Source organism: Lutjanus erythropterus, chromosome 2 (assembly GCF_056507025.1).
Source record: "Lutjanus erythropterus isolate fLutEry1 chromosome 2, fLutEry1.hap2, whole genome shotgun sequence".
In the NCBI taxonomy this organism is placed as follows: Eukaryota; Metazoa; Chordata; class Actinopteri; order Lutjaniformes; family Lutjanidae; genus Lutjanus; species Lutjanus erythropterus.
The window spans coordinates 4,410,193-4,425,963 of NC_139318.1; the positions used below are offsets into that span (position 1 = coordinate 4,410,193).

A 15,771-nucleotide genomic window follows, 5' to 3' on the forward strand; every position below is an offset into this window, starting at 1 on the left:
CAAACTTTTTTTGGGCTTATATCTGTTCTGTTTCTACATTTTCTAACAGGAAGCACCATCTATTGAAGAAAAGACCTCATTACCCAACCTGCCTGCCCCAGTCGCTCCCCCTAAACCCGCACGACCTGCCAAGCCTCGGCCCAAAAGTCGGATCTCTCGCTACCGATCGAGCTCATCCCAGCGTGCCCGGCGGCAGCGTCAGGCCCTCGCCCAGCAGGCGGCAGCAGCTGCTGCAGCCGCAGCAATGGCAGCTACGCCCTCATCAGCTGATCAGGGCGCTGCTCTGGATGAGGAGGGATCTCAGGGTCCATATGGTGCTGAACACGGCCATGGAGAGAGCAGTCTGGGGGGGCATCTCCTAGATGGAGATGGACAGGGTCTAAACTGCATAAACAGAGGCAACCTACGCTACCCCAAAACCAAGAAGGTGAGACAACAAGAGACTTCATAGAAACTATTTGTAAGATTATGACTATTTTAATTTAGAGTCGTATGGAAACCCATTTCTACCAGCAAAAGAAAAAAAAATATCCCCATGGTAAGTCACTATGACTTTTTAATCTCATAATCACAACTTTTTATCTTATTAATTAAACTTTTTATGTCATAATAGACTTTACCTCATAATTTTGACTATTTTTTCATAATTTCAACTTGTATTATTTAATATTTTATTTTAGATTTTATTATGACTTTAATAATTATGACTTTATGTTATGTCATCATTATGACTTTATCTCATTCTGACTTTTTATCTTATTAGTTTGACTTTTTATCTCATAATGACTTTTTTTTTTATCAAATTAGTTACATTTTTTATCTCATCATTATGACTTACCATGAGGATATTTTTGCTTTTACAGGTGTAAATGGGCTTCCATAAAGTCAAGCTTTCCTAATCATATTAATTATTCAGTATATTCCGTGCAAACACAGAGTTGATCATGAATGTGTGTCTTTGCTCTCAGTACCTGGTGACAGAGTGGTTGAATGATAAGGTTCCTGGAGGGGAGAAGTTCCACCAAGAGGTGCCTGTTGAGCGCCCGCTGCGGATAACCACTGACCCCACGGTGCTGGCCACCACCCTCAACATGCTGCCAGGCCTCTCACATTCATCACTCATCTGCACCACACCCAGACACTACGTCCGCTTCGGCTCCCCCTTCAACCCCGAGAGACGCCGACCCCGCCCACTCCAAATGGATGGCACTTATGGCTGCTACAAGAAGGTGAGACAAGCAGCAATAGTACAGATAGTGGAGTCTGACATAAAATGGATTTTTGTGGCCAATGTGATACAGATGTGTAAAAAAAAAAAACTCATATTACTGGTATTTTTAGTCATGATACTTAACATTTAAGGGAAGCCACACAGATAGAACAACTTGAAGAACTGATCAAGACAAATGATGAAATATACATAAAATCCTACCTGTAAAATTAGAAACATAACTAACAAACGCCACTGATAATATCAGTCAACCAATATGTATCTGTCTGGTTCTAATAGATGGATGGAATATATGAATATTACATGTATATGGGTGTGGTCATCCTCAGGAAATTCACATGAAGTGCTGATACAAGCCTGCTGAAGGTCATTCATCAAAAGCTGAAAGCTTTAAAATGTCTGAAATGCAGTTGAATATGACAGTTTTATACATTTCCCATTGCAGAATCCCATTTTAAAAGTCTTTCATCCAAATGACAAATACATATTTTCCTAATTACCACTGGTGTTATCGAACCATGCAGAGGCATTTTGGTTTAATTTGTTATGTTTATGTTATTTGTTTCAGTGGAAAAAAGACAAGTTGAAGAAAATCAGCAGTTCTTGTTGGTCAAAAAATGAATTGTACCTGTTCATTAATGCATTGATGTGAATGAACATCACTTAAACTCACTTGTATTACAAAATATGCTCCCATCAATTGTCCAAATTTTTCTTTCATAAAACTCAGAACTTTAAGAAGTATTGAATTACATTAAATTGAAGACATTTCTTTTGTATGTGAAGTCTAAATACGCTTATCTGAAAAGTGAAAAGTGATTTTATTTTTATGCCAACTATCCTGTTGTCTTGATGCAGAGATGGATAAAGCAGCTGGAGGATGAGAGCTGTTCAGCCAGTGTGGAGGACGGCACAGAGTCCACCTCCTCCCAACAAAGTACCAGTAGCAGATCCACCCCCAACCCCCTGTCCAGTGGTACGTACATCCCCACCTACATCTGGATGACTCAGTTACTGATGCATGTTCTGACATCAACAAAGCTGCAAGAAGAATGAGCTGTAGATCAGAATTAAGCAACTGGTGGTACTGTTACTAAAAAAACAATTAAATGTTGGGTTTGTTCTTCATGCAATCCAGATACTTTAATAAAACATATTTTACTGTAACTGTCATGTGTTGCTGTACCTTCTTGATACTAGAAATGTAAATGTATTCTTGTTTCTCCAACTCACTTATATTTTTTCCACTTTTTCTGTTTCAAAAATCACAGAACTCAATGCACCGTTTAAGAAGCGCCGTTCCAAGTACATGGCAGAGACGACACCAGCACGTTCGGACCACCTGCTTCGCCCACTGTCACCCATCACACCACCGCTCCCGGAGGACTCCCTCCACCCGCTGCTCCACAACCCCTGTGGCTCCCTGCTGCCCAACGGCCTGGCCTACTCACCCATGCCCTCACTGCCCGCCAGCCGCTGCAACACACCACTGCAATTTGAAGTAAGAGCCCAACCCCATCAACACCCATGTACACAAAATCTGTTTCTGACAGTTCACATAGTACATGTGTGTCAGAGTTTTGTATTTTTCACTAGTTTTTGTTTTTTAAATTTTTGTTTTCTATTCAGTTTTAGAGTGGGTTTGCCCATTTCAGTTAAGTGTTTATTGTCTGAAATGATTTATTTTTGTTAAGTTTTTATTAATTTCAGTATTAGTTTTAGGTTTTTTAAAAAAAATCATAATATGAGGGGTATTTGTCAGGGGAAAGAAGTTCAAAATAGGTATTACAATACTAACAAACTTAAAGCAGTTATTTAAACATCCCAGTTTCAATAAACCTCTGCACCAGTGCCTCCTTGTTCTCGTTGTGTTGACAAATTTGATCAAATTGACAAAGACTAAATTGTCCTGGTAGTGGCTGGAAGACTTGTTGCTTCCCAGTAGGCAGATAGTAATGTGTTAATATCAGCATAAATGCTTATCTTAAAGATTCAAGTCAGCTAATTCAAACCTCATGGGTATGTTTAGTATATAAAATAATATCTGGGGAGCTCTGTTAGTCATTAAGGATAAACTGTTGTTTCTGTACAAATTAATCTTTTGGTGCTCAACATAATTAGATCTTGTTTTGGATTAAACACTTTGAAAAGAACTACTAGACTTCAACACCAACACTTAGTGGAGGAAGACATTTTTACATCCTTTACCTAAGTAAAAGTACCAGAACAGTGGTGTATCAATACTCTATTATAAGTAAAAGTCCTGCATGAACAATCCTACTTAAATTGAAGTACATAAGTATTAGCCGTATATTCGTCTGTATATTAAATTATATGGCATTCATTTTTATTATAGAAGCATCATTGTGTAAGCAGCATGTTACTGGTGTAGCTGCTGGAGGTGGTACCACTTTGTACCACTTTGTACTACTTTATACAGTTTTGTATAGAGAGTTTTATATACAGTTAAATCTGAGGGGTTGTGAGATGATTAATGGGAGAGAAATGAAATAAAAGTTCTGATACACAAGTCTGCTTGAAGTTTTTGAGCTTTTTGCTAGTCTTTGATATTTGGTGACATATTGGATCATTTAAATATTTCTTGAAATCAAACCAAATGAGAAGTGAGGGAGGGAAAAATTATTATTCAGTTGAGCCATTAACAATTCATAGATATCTAAAATGTCATCCCCACAACACACTGTTGTATGCCAAGCTACATGTGTGTGTGATTTGAGACGTCCCAGATGAAAGATGACCAGCATGAAAGAAACGGGGTGATTTAGTTGTGCCTCCAAAATGTTGGTCCCACATCGCACTGTGAGTGAAGTTTAAACACGGCCATTAGCACGGTTTTGTAACCAAAGTTCTCACAGTGTCAGAAATTTAGGATAACTATCTTACAATGTGACTTCATCTATGACCTGCGTTAACCAACCAACCAACCAAGAGGAATGCACAAACATATGTTTAGGTTGGCCATTTTAGCGTAATACAAATACTTAATTTCACTTCAAGCATAATTGGTGTCCCACGTTGGCGTCTTTTCCCTTACCATGGCCAAACCTACATTCTCCTCTTCTTCCTCCTCTTTAGATTTTACTCCATACACATAAATACCAGTATTTTATGTTTACCTTGATTTGTAGCCTGCAATTTAGTAGGTGTGATCATATTACAGTCTACAAACATCAGACTTAAATGTTGCACTCAAGTTTATTAGATCCCTGTTGTGTAGTGTGGCTGCAGTAAAGTTTGCACTAAAAATTGCCAAAATTTTTAGACATCAGAAGTCAAAAAAGTTGGAAACTACTGATATATTCTTTCTTTCAGTGTGTTGTATTTTAAGAGCCTGTTATATAAGCCATTGCAGAAACTCTTCATTCTAACTGTAAGTTCCAACTAAAGCGGTAAAATACATGTAGTAGAGTAGAATGTACAATATTTCCCTTTGAAACGTGGAGTGGAAGTATTAAGTAGCATAAAATACTAAAATACTCAAGTATCTTAAAGTTGGATTTAAGTACACTACTACACCAATGAAACTTAATTTGCTGTTAATACGCATGGATAATTGGGACAGACCTTTTGTTTTGGCACTATGAAGTTTCTAACAGCCTTTGCTTTTCTCTCTAGAACATATCATCCCCTGAGGCGTCTCCTGTTCATCGGCCAGAGTCCATCTCTCCTGAGGTACATCCCCTTCTCTCTACCACTAACCCCTCCACTGCAAATAGTTAAATGCTTCTAACTACTGACTTCTTACTCTAATTTGTAAGTAATTTTGCCCTCGCCCTCTGTCTCTTCGTTTCAGCCGTGTCTTCAGACAGACTTTGACGTCCCTCGGCCTCAGTTCCCAGACCTGTCACTTCCCTCCAGCTTGGAGAGCCCCGTGGCTGCGACCTCAGATGACTTTTCCCTTCCTGGAGGCCCCTCAGGCCACGATTCCCAGGGCCCATCGTCTGTAGGGACCAGCTCCCTAAACCCAGTGTCCTGTCCTTCCTCAGACCTAACCCCCCAGAACAGGGAGCAGGCCTTCAGGACAGAGTTCAACCTCATATACACCTGCTCCCCCCTCAACGCAAACCTGGGGAACCCCGTGGCCACCGACCGCCGCCTTTCACAGTCAGAAGGCGGCTTCTCCCCAGCGGAGTCTTTCCATAGTTCTCTAAGCGGCCAGGGGCTGCTGGGAGATGTGGGAACCGGCTCCATGTCACCTTACGGCGAGCCTCATTACGGGGGAAGCTACCCGGACAGTGGCACACCTCCTCACACCAGCAACCCACCACAAAAGAAGAAGGCAAGTTGTCCATGTCTTAATGATGAGAATGTAAAACAGTTTTGTGATGATAGTTTTTCAGGTAAATCTTAAGGACGTTCATCTGTTCGAATGACTTTGAGTGTGATATGTGCAAACTGAAAAGCTGAACCTCATGATGTGCTTCCCCCTTGCTCTGTGTTTACCCGTTGACTTTGTCTTAAATATTTCAATTGGTCCCTTGTGTCAGCTGGTCAAATCCAAAAGCAACAGGCATTTAAACAAACATATTTAACCATTTTTATGTGTATATCTGAAATGATTTCCACTCTGTAGCTTTGACCCTTCCACCCCCTTCCCCCCTTCCAACTCTCCTAGGGCTGGGTACTGAACTTCTAGCTTTCAGACAGAATAGCTTCTGTCTTTCTTTCTGTCATACTGTACCAAAGTTTAATACCTAATCTCATAGGCATCAGTGAGCCATTGAGCACACAAGATGCCCATAAAAAGATCTAAGAGCTAACCTGTTAACTTGTTAGCAAGTCTGTTCACCACATAGTACATAGTCGCTGAGGAGGAGAGGGTTTCTGATGGCTAACGTGGCATGACATTGGGGCACTAAAATAGCAAATTTTCACTGGTGTTTAAAAAAAAAACCAACATATAAATATATAATTAAATAAATAATAACAACTTGGGGATCCAATATACATAAAATACTGCCGATAAAACTGACTAGGACTAAATATTTGGCCGATAATATTGGCAGACAGATATATGTCTAGTAAGCAGACACCTCTAGTTGCTCTCAGGTCTTTGGACACTTTTCTCCTTTGAAGCGAGTAATTGTACTGTTATATGTAATATCATTTTCTTTTTGTTAAAATGGATTTTATAAAATTGGTATCGATAAAAGTATCATTCAGTAATCAGTATGGACGTAAAGTTATTTTTTCCGGTATTCAAAAACTTTGAATGATACCCAGCCCTCTCCCTTCCCACCGTCCCCTCCCTCCCCTCCGCTGCTCCTTGACACTTTTTGCCAAGTCTCTCTTCCACTTTTCTTCCAAGGCAGAGGGCCAACCAGCATACCATTAGTCTGCTGACAGGGAAGCCAGATTACCAGGCTATAGCTGTAAGAAGTGAATACAAGCCAGTACAAAATATGGTGAATATTCTCCCTACAACTACATCTTTAGAAGTGTGCATGTAAATATTGTTTCTTTGCATCTGCATACAACACCCACCCCATGCTCTGACAGCTCCGCCCCTCCCCCTCCTCCAAACCTACATTAAAGTCAGGCGTTATAGTTTTGAACAGGAGTTTTAAGTTACTGTACCATTTCAGTCAAACTCATTGAAGTCTGTAAAGGTTCATCCATTGCCTTCAACATGAGAGGCCAATGGTCCATGATATCTCATGACAGTGTCGAGATGAAGCCCATGTGTCTCTGCTCCATCTCATTCATGGCTCTTTGTAAACCGTCATCCCTGGTCCATCCGTCCGCTGCTGCCAAAAGCTGGTTGACAGCAAACAAAATGCAATACCACAAGGCATCATGGGAATGTTCTGGGGCTCAGGGTGAATTAAGGATGCCACCAATGGATGTCTCTGGGAGTTTTCTGAGTCCGACAATTCATCAGTCCTAATCCTGCATATGTAATGTTAAACTGAGCTAACATGTTTATGCGTCTGGTCACATCACATAGTCCTGTAAGTAAGTGTGAGGATAGATAATTGTTTGTTTTTAAAATGTCAGAAAAGGGCGAAAAATGTTGAACAGTGTTTCCCCAAAACAGATGACATCCTTAAATGTCTTGATTTACTCACAAACCAAAGATATTCAGGAAACTGTCAGAGAGGAGTAAAGAAACCAGAAAATATTCACATTTAAGAAACTGAAATCAGTTTTTTTGTTGAAAAAAATAACTCAAACTGATTAATCAATTATCAAAATAGTTGGCAGTTAATTTGATAATGGATTAGTAGATGTAGAGGTCTGCTCCTGAAAAATCAGTGGTTTCTAACAGAGTTGAGACATGCAAGGCTACATATTCAAAAAGGTCTCTAAAACATGAAAAAAAAGTGAATGTAAAATACCTCACATTTTGTTTTTGCATAGATGCCCACTACATAGGAGTATCCAGTATTAGTATTCTTACTTACAAGTAGTTATTATTTAGAATTAGCCTGAACTAACTCATGACTCAGGTTCAACCAGAATTGGCTCAGTTGTAGGGATGAAAATTGATAAGTTTTTTAATTCTGCTTAACGGTCTGATTCTTTATTGATTCCCTTATTAATTCATGACCAGTTTTAGTTGAGCTGTCTGACTGAGAGTTAGCTGTAATAGCAGTCTCTGTCATCATCTAAAATTGATGAAATTGGAGAATATTTGTACAGCATTTGTTTTCAGAAAGGTTTTCATAGTCAAAGAAAAACTCTGCTTTGCCTGCCTGCCTGGCGCTGATGTTATTATTACAGGATATTTGTCCTGAGTAATGGACGTAGTGGTTGGAAGCAGTGGCAGTCATGAGCGTCAAATACATGACATTCCTGGAATTTAAGCTCATGCTCTGTGATATTTCAGAGTATGCTGCCATTTCCACCATCACTTGAAACTATTTGTCTTCATTAAATGAAACCAGGCCATGGGCTGTTTCTTCCTCTCTGCCATGACTCCTTCCTGTTGCAAGTTTCCAACAGCACTGACACATGAGTTTGACGTCAGCAGCTTGTCACCCTGAAAGTGGACAATATTTAACCGGCTCTTAATGGCTCTTGATTCCCATCCCTAGTCAGTTGACCCATCTATGCAACAGAACAAAAGTTAATACAGAAAAAAAAAAGATGGTTTATTACAACTTAAATTTTAGTTTTGTCTCCAGCCATTGGTAATAACAGTGCACTACACATGATAGCAAGTATTGCTGAGATCTTGAGATGTTGTGACACTGACTGAACAAATTACAGATTATCTAATATATGAGTAAAACTGAAAATGAGTACACATGAAATGTTGCTAATAGCCCCTTCATTGCATAGAAAAACAAACAAGAGTCTAAACAGCTGCAGTAGGTTGACGCTGAAATGTATATTTTTCTCTGCACTACCCCAAGACCATCGTTTTCTCTTCAGAGTAACTCTGACTAAGCTGGGTGCTTGTCAGATCTCAGTTTGTTGAGTGTAAATTTTTCAAAGCAATAGATTTGATGCCCACAGCTCCAAAACTACAACTCAAGTTGTAAATAACAGTAGTTTTTAGGGCTGCAACTAATGATTATCTTCATAGTTGATTAATCTGTCAATTAGTTTCTCAATTAATGGGTTAATATTTGTTTTCCTAAAAAAAAGTCAGAAAATGGTGAAAATGTTGATAGCCCAAAGATATTCAAATTACTGTTGTAGAGGAGGAAAGAACCCAGAAAATATTCACATTTAAGATGCTAGAATGAGAGAATTTAGACTTTTTGTCTTTAAAAAATGCTGATGAATTTAATATTTGATTAATTGTTGCAGCTCTTGTAGTTTTCCTTTAAACAGTCTTTTGTTTGGTACTGGAACAGACAACCAACAGTGACCTTGTTAATACAAACCTCTAGCAGCACACAAAACTTAGGTTTGACCTGATCACAGGTAAAATGTGCATGGTGGCCACAGCTTATGTCAAAATAAAGTAGTAATCTCTCTAAAGTAACATCAGAAGTTATGTCAGGATACTTTGATACAGAGCAAATATAGACTGTACTCTTTGTAATATTTGTAATATTCCAGAGACCCAACAACTCCCTCTGTGAACAAGCACTAACATGACAGTGGCGAGGAAAAACAGAAACCTTGAGCAGAACCAGGCTTGAGGGGTGGCTGGCCAATCTGCCGCCACCCTTTAAGAGGGTTTCCCAACAGTTAAATACTGTATATATCCTGTATTTTTAAGGTGTGTAAAATGTAATCCAAAAAGCCACTGACAAGTGTAGCAGGACACTTGTTGTATGGGTCAAAAAATTCAGGCAAAAGCCATCCATGTCAGTACCTGACTGAGTGGACATCATCCCTCTCCCCTGCCTCTTTCATACACCCCCCTCAGTTCCCACAAGCCTCCTCTGTGTCATGACGACATTACGCTGGGACGAGTGCTCTCATTCTCATTGTTAACAGTGGAGATGTGTGTATATGTCGTGCGTGGATGTTGATATGAGTGTTTGTGTAGCTGTTGTTTCAGCGTGGTTGCATCATCGCGTGGTGCATTTAAAGTTGCCTGCTCTGTCGTCCAAGCTTTGGATGCTGTATGTTACTAACAGAACACACTCAGTGACCTACAGTATGAGCCTTTCTCATGACTAGACGAATGATAATGGAATGGAACCAAACCAGAGCTGCATACAGTGTCATTTTCATGTCAGAGGTAATCTCCATGGTGATGAAGTTGTGTTTTTCTTTCTGTCACATTGATCAGTTGTAAACAGTGTTTCCAGGTGAGTCCTCTCTGGTGTGGTGCATGCGGTCTGCCCATCACTCAGTTTTGGTGAATGATGTGATTGAGTGAGCGGCCCGGCATCAGTGTGAATGACATGACGCTGTGTGTAAAAGCTGCACATCAGAGCTGTGCGTCAGGTGTGTAACAGCTGCTCTCCTCCCTCTGCTGCTGCTTCAGGTGTCTCTGCTGGAGTACCGCAAGAGGAAGCAGGGCAGCGGCCGGGACTCTGAGTCGGTCGGGAGCAGCTCGTCTCTGGGCGGCACCCCCACCCGGCCCGCCCCCCAATACCCCCAGGACTCCCATCACTCCCATTCCCATCAGCAGATGCAGCCCCCGGCCTCCCCACACAGCTCCCTCTCCTCCTCAACGCACACCTCCATCCCACAGATAGAGGAGGTCAGTCCTCCAGACCACCAGGGCTCGTCCAGACGCCAGGACAGCAACAACCAATGGTGAGAGGCCCAACATATTTAAGATGCCTTTCATTACATGTCACATCACCTGGAAGTTGTCTGACCTCTGGATTTGGAATTTCTTTAGGATGGTCCCTACGACTGTTGAACGTCTGAGGGAAGGTCAGGGGGTTCTGGAGCGAGTGCTGAGAAGCATCAAGATGGAACGGAACTACAAGAGGAGTGACGGCTCATCAGAGAAGGAATCTGGTACAGAAGGCATTAAACTTAAGGGATTCCTGCTGAAAAAATAGAGAAATATCAACAAGAATATAGTTAAACTAAAGATATAATTCCGCACAGGGCAGTATATGTTGTGCTTGAACATGTTTTTGTCGGTGCTGGAGTTGATCATCCTGTCTGTGTTTGCAGATGCAGATCGATATGAGATGCAGGCAGCGTCCATGGCTTCTCCCATGAAGAGTCCACACAGATACAGTCCCTCTGTGTATCCACACCAGGTAGCCTCTACAAACCATTTATAGCACCTGTTCCACAAACACCAGTATGTTTGTAACAGTGATGTTAGTGAACAAGCTGCCCAATCACCATGTGTGTATTTCTGTGGTGCTGTTTGTATTCAGTTTCAGTGATCATATCTCCAGTGCACTTGGGCAGCATTTTCATTTTGATTTGATGTTATCCATAGAGTTGCAAATTGTAAGCACTTTCTTTAAACAATCATTGGTAGCATAAATAATCAATTCATTGATTATTTATTGTTCAAAACATAAACATTTTTCTTATACCAAATGCATTTTTCTCATAATCAATGCTTAATTTCCATATTCTCTGACAGCATTAGCCTATGAAATGTACACAGTACTTGAATATCAGATAAAATGTGGGGCACACTCGTAAAAATCATATTTGCCATAAATCAGATTTTTAGATAGAAGACTGATTGTTTATTTTACTTGATCCATCAAAATCTTAACAGCCGATGAATTGATCGTCGATTAATCATTATCATCCCTGGTTACCCAGGATTCCAGAGTTTACACTGGATTTGTTTTTTTGACAGCCAATATGGCCATTAATATTCCAGAATTCTGGCCTTATAGAGTGACTACCATGTGTTTGTTTGAAACAGCCTTATAATAGCAAAGCTGTAGTGCTATCAGTTCAAACAACTGGAAAAAGATGCCGCTCACTACAGAGGCTGCACTCTGACTGGGGTTGCACACTTTATTGATGATTTGATCTAAAATTTATTAAAATAAACGATGCAAATATTCTGTGTCCTCGCTTGGGAAAAGTTGCAGGGTGCTTGTCTATTGCAGTCTGGCAGCACTACACTTATGATAAGTTAATTTCTTTGTGCTTTCCTCATCTGGACATACAGGAGTTGTGAACATATATAACAACAACAACAAAATGCTAAATGCTAATTTAACATTCCAGAATTAAATCACCCTGTTTAGTAAGCACTTTTCATTACTGTTGATAGCAGCAAGTTGGTGACAGACATTTTGGCCATTGATATGTCCTGCTTGACAACTACTAATGTTAACGGCAAAATCCAGCATCTGCCAGTTAACATGTACCCTGATGCCAGGCTAATGCTGCATTTAAATCATGTTGAAGTAAATAACATTTTCTGACAAACTTTTATGTGAAAAATCTGATGTATCCAACTTGATGGTATATAACACAAAAGTCCATCATTTAAGATTGATAAATGCTAATATAACACTACTTTGAATACTCCACACCGACAAGTACAAGATAAACATTATTTCAGTTTATAAATAAAACTCTTTGTTAGTTTGTAGCTGCAGATGCCTTTGTAATTTGCCCATTTGCATAAGTACTAGTCGTGGGAATCTGTCACACCACTTCTCTGTTTCCACATGACATGTAGAGGTGTGTCATTGTCTCAAAGAGTGAGCGTGTGTGTTCTGTGTGTGTTTAGTCATCAGAGAGTCACCGGCAGACGGACAGCCCTTCGTTCCTCCAGCAAACCTCCAACTCTCCATTCCGGGGTTCCTACAGTCCCTCATCAGGCCAGAGCTTGTACCCACGCCTCAGCACCTCTCACCCGGGACTGTCCCAGGACCACCCTCCATCCTCCTACCCTAGCCACACCCCCACTTCTTCCTCCTCCTCTTCCTCCTCAGACTCCAGGCTGCCAGCGGGCTCCCTCCACCAGCAGAGTGGCAGCAGCAGTAATGTGGAAGGAGGCCACAGCTACGCCAACAGCCACTTAAAAGCGAGCCTTTTGAACAGTGGCGGCCTGGCGGGGACTCCCACTTCAGGCCCCAGGGCCCACGGGCAGACTAAACTAGACTCAGGCGCCCAGGCCTCCAGAGGGAGTCAGCAGCAGGCGTCTCGCAGCCTGAAGTCGGGCAGCCCGGGGCAGCCGGCGCTGCAGGCCGGCTCCAGGCTGCTGTCGAACTCCGGACCGACTCACTACCCGCAGCGAGGGACGGGCCTCAGTCAGTTCCAGCACTCCCCCCTCCAGGGACCTGGAGTAAGGACACAGTCAGGAAGCTTTTAGGACCTTGTGTATGCGTGAGTGAGTGTGTGCGTGTGCGTGAGTGTGTATGAAGCTGCGTACCTCCTCAACCCCTACAGCTGCAGTGAAAATGGGGCTCAGGGAGTTTGGGGAGGGGAAATGTACAGACCTAAGAGGAGCAAGGACTTCTTTACGGATTTCTCCTTTTCTTATTTTCTGTCTTTTCTTTCTTTATTTTCAGAAAACAAAAAACAAATTACCACACTCTGCACAAAGCTAATCATTGACTTTGGACATCATTAACGGAATCAGTGGAAAAAGCGATTTGGATGACACATTCTGGGAAAAAAAACAAAAAAACAAAAGAAATCACATGTAAGTTGAAATTGTCCCCAGTGTTTCCTCATGTGCCGGACTGTGCAAACAGGCTCTATAATGTCGGAGTGTAAACTTCCACACAAATGTCTGTACAAAGTTCAAAAAAGCCGTACCTGTCGTCATGGTACCCAGGTTGGATAAATGCTGAGATGCATATGTAACTGAAAGTTTTATTTTTTAACTTTTTTTTTTTTTTTTGGTCAACGTTACTTTTGTGATTTGGCGAGTGGCCGAGTCTGTGCTGCAGTAAATAAGTGTCTGATTTGGAAAGGGGGGGTGACGATGCACATGTTAATCATCCGTTCTAAAGATGCATTAGAGAGGCGGAATGGGGGGAGGAGGAGGAGGAGGAGGGAGGAGTTCTCCCTGGATATTAGGATCATTCCATATGATTACCAGCTTCCGTGTTCTCTCACCAAACATGAAAAACAGCCCTTCTTGTTCTCTACGTTCTCTGTCTGTTCCAACGTTCTGTTTGTTGTTTTTTTTTGTTTTTTTGGGTTCTCTTCTGTTCTCTCATCCCCCACTGGACTGTTTTTTGGTTTCACATTAGGACTACTTCACTGTACACTTCTGATATTGTACTTGAGACGTACAGGTCTTATGATTCATGGTGCTGCATTCTTGTTTTTTCCAATAAATTTGAAATCCAGTTATGTTCCCCACATACGGCTGCATTCATCTTGTCATTGAAATCAGCTTTTTGTTTTACCTCCAAATTCATACTGATCATTTAATATAGTGATGATGGGATGCAGGAACAAGAAGAGGTGAATAATCAGTAACACTTTATAATAACCATCATTAGTAAATGCTTAATTCATAGTTAATAAAATTTTAGTTAAGTCACTTTACTGTCCACAAACAAGAAAAGTAATGCTATAATTTAATTTATGTTACTTCATCATTAGTTTGTGCAATATGAAATAATTAGGTTATAAATCATATTTTGTATCGTGGCTGAAAAGATTTGATCACAGTTACATTCTAAGTAAATTAGTAAACTGACAGTTTGTTTCACACATTGAAACATTTTATACATATTCATGAAGTATTTGTTAATGATTCCCAAATGATTTGTTTGATTAATCAAAGGGTTGATCAGTCAGGAAAATGTTATAAAGCAGTGAAAAATGTTGATCAGTGTTTCCTAAAGCCCGTCGACGTCCTCAAATGTCTTGTTTTGCCCACAACTTAAAGATATTCGGTTTACTGTCTGAGATGAGTAGAGAAACCAGAAAATATTGACATTTATTCACCAAAATAGTTTGTGATTAATTTAATAACTGATTTACTGTCACAGCTCTATTTGTAAAACTTAAAGAAATAATTGCATACAGCAGTGGTTCTCAGCCTTTTCAAGTTACAAACCTCAGAATTATCAGTTTGGAGTTTGCGACCCTCACAAAAATCTATATTAAACAAAGTTGGGGTGACACTTGTGAAGCTTGGTGGGAACTTGAGTCTCTGACACAGTCTCCATTTCCTGTCCAGTCTTGAGCTGGAACTCTTTTTCTAAGAATGCTACATATTTATCGTTCTGTGTGGTAGCTAGCAAAACTGGCTATAGCTGCTCGGTTAAACACGATACTGTGGCACTAAATTGAAAAAAGAGTTTTTGTGTATATCCCATCAGAACCTGCACATACACACTTTCACCCCATTTACACCTGGTATTAAAATGCGATCTGTATCTGGATGTGTTTCCCTGATAAGAAGAAACCTGTAAATTCTTGGTGATCAGAATGTGATCAGATCTGCAGGACCACCTCTGGAGGTAGTCTGTCTTACGTTGTGTTTACACCTACTTAAGATCCAAACACAGTCTGTACAACAGTCTGGATAACATATCCAGATACAGATCACATTTTATTAGCAGGTATAAATGGGGTGTTTGACTCTCGAGGCCAGCTGTATTTAACATATTTTTCAATGTTTGTCTCTAACGTTGAGCCTCATTATGGGACTGATGTCCATGCTGCTTTGCCACAGTATTTTATTTTATTCTCCCCAACACCTGGCGACCCCCAGAAAATATCTCACCACCCCCAGATTGAGAACCACTGACACTGAGGGTTGGACAAGACATATGTAACACTTTGTTAATGCTAAATAATGAGTTTCTAAACCTCTATAAACTTAATTTGGATAGCTATTTTAAAGTTTCAATTGATTAAAGCAATTCTTATGAATGTTTCTTTATGTGCGTGAACTTCCGTAAGTGATTGACTTATTTTAACCCAAAGCCTGATAATTTTTTGTGCCTTTTTATTTTGAAAGTCTCCTCAGATGTTGCATTTTTATTGTTGCAAAACTGTCACCACAGTTGTACCTACAGCATCATAGTTTGAAGCATAGCGCCACCGAACAACTATCGCTAACTGACCAATTGCGAGTGAGAACATAAACATTATCTGGATGATTATTGATCAGTGCCATCTGATGTTTATAGAATTTAACAATTGATTAAAAAGCAATTATTCACATGATTTGAATGTTTGTTAACTAAATAATT

At 40.4% G+C, this 15,771-nt stretch overlaps 1 protein-coding gene across 4 annotated transcripts in view; it reads left to right on the plus strand.

Annotated features, from left to right (window-relative positions):
- setd5 (SET domain containing 5) overlaps window positions 1-13,921 on the plus strand; it is a 44,071-nt gene extending 30,150 nt beyond the window's left edge. For all 4 annotated transcript variants that reach the window (XM_084726527.1, XM_084726535.1, XM_084726544.1 and 1 more), the window contains 11 exons: window positions 50-427; window positions 969-1,229; window positions 2,090-2,207; window positions 2,503-2,732; window positions 4,868-4,924; window positions 5,046-5,531; window positions 6,565-6,657; window positions 10,146-10,420; window positions 10,509-10,630; window positions 10,793-10,881; window positions 12,336-13,921. In XM_084726527.1, coding sequence (XP_084582653.1) covers window positions 50-427; window positions 969-1,229; window positions 2,090-2,207; window positions 2,503-2,732; window positions 4,868-4,924; window positions 5,046-5,531; window positions 6,565-6,657; window positions 10,146-10,420; window positions 10,509-10,630; window positions 10,793-10,881; window positions 12,336-12,920 — 2,694 coding nt within the window. In that variant the 3' untranslated portion in view covers window positions 12,921-13,921. The remainder of the gene's footprint in view (window positions 1-49; window positions 428-968; window positions 1,230-2,089; window positions 2,208-2,502; window positions 2,733-4,867; window positions 4,925-5,045; window positions 5,532-6,564; window positions 6,658-10,145; window positions 10,421-10,508; window positions 10,631-10,792; window positions 10,882-12,335) is intronic.
- The last annotated feature ends 1,850 nt before the right edge of the window (window positions 13,922-15,771 follow it).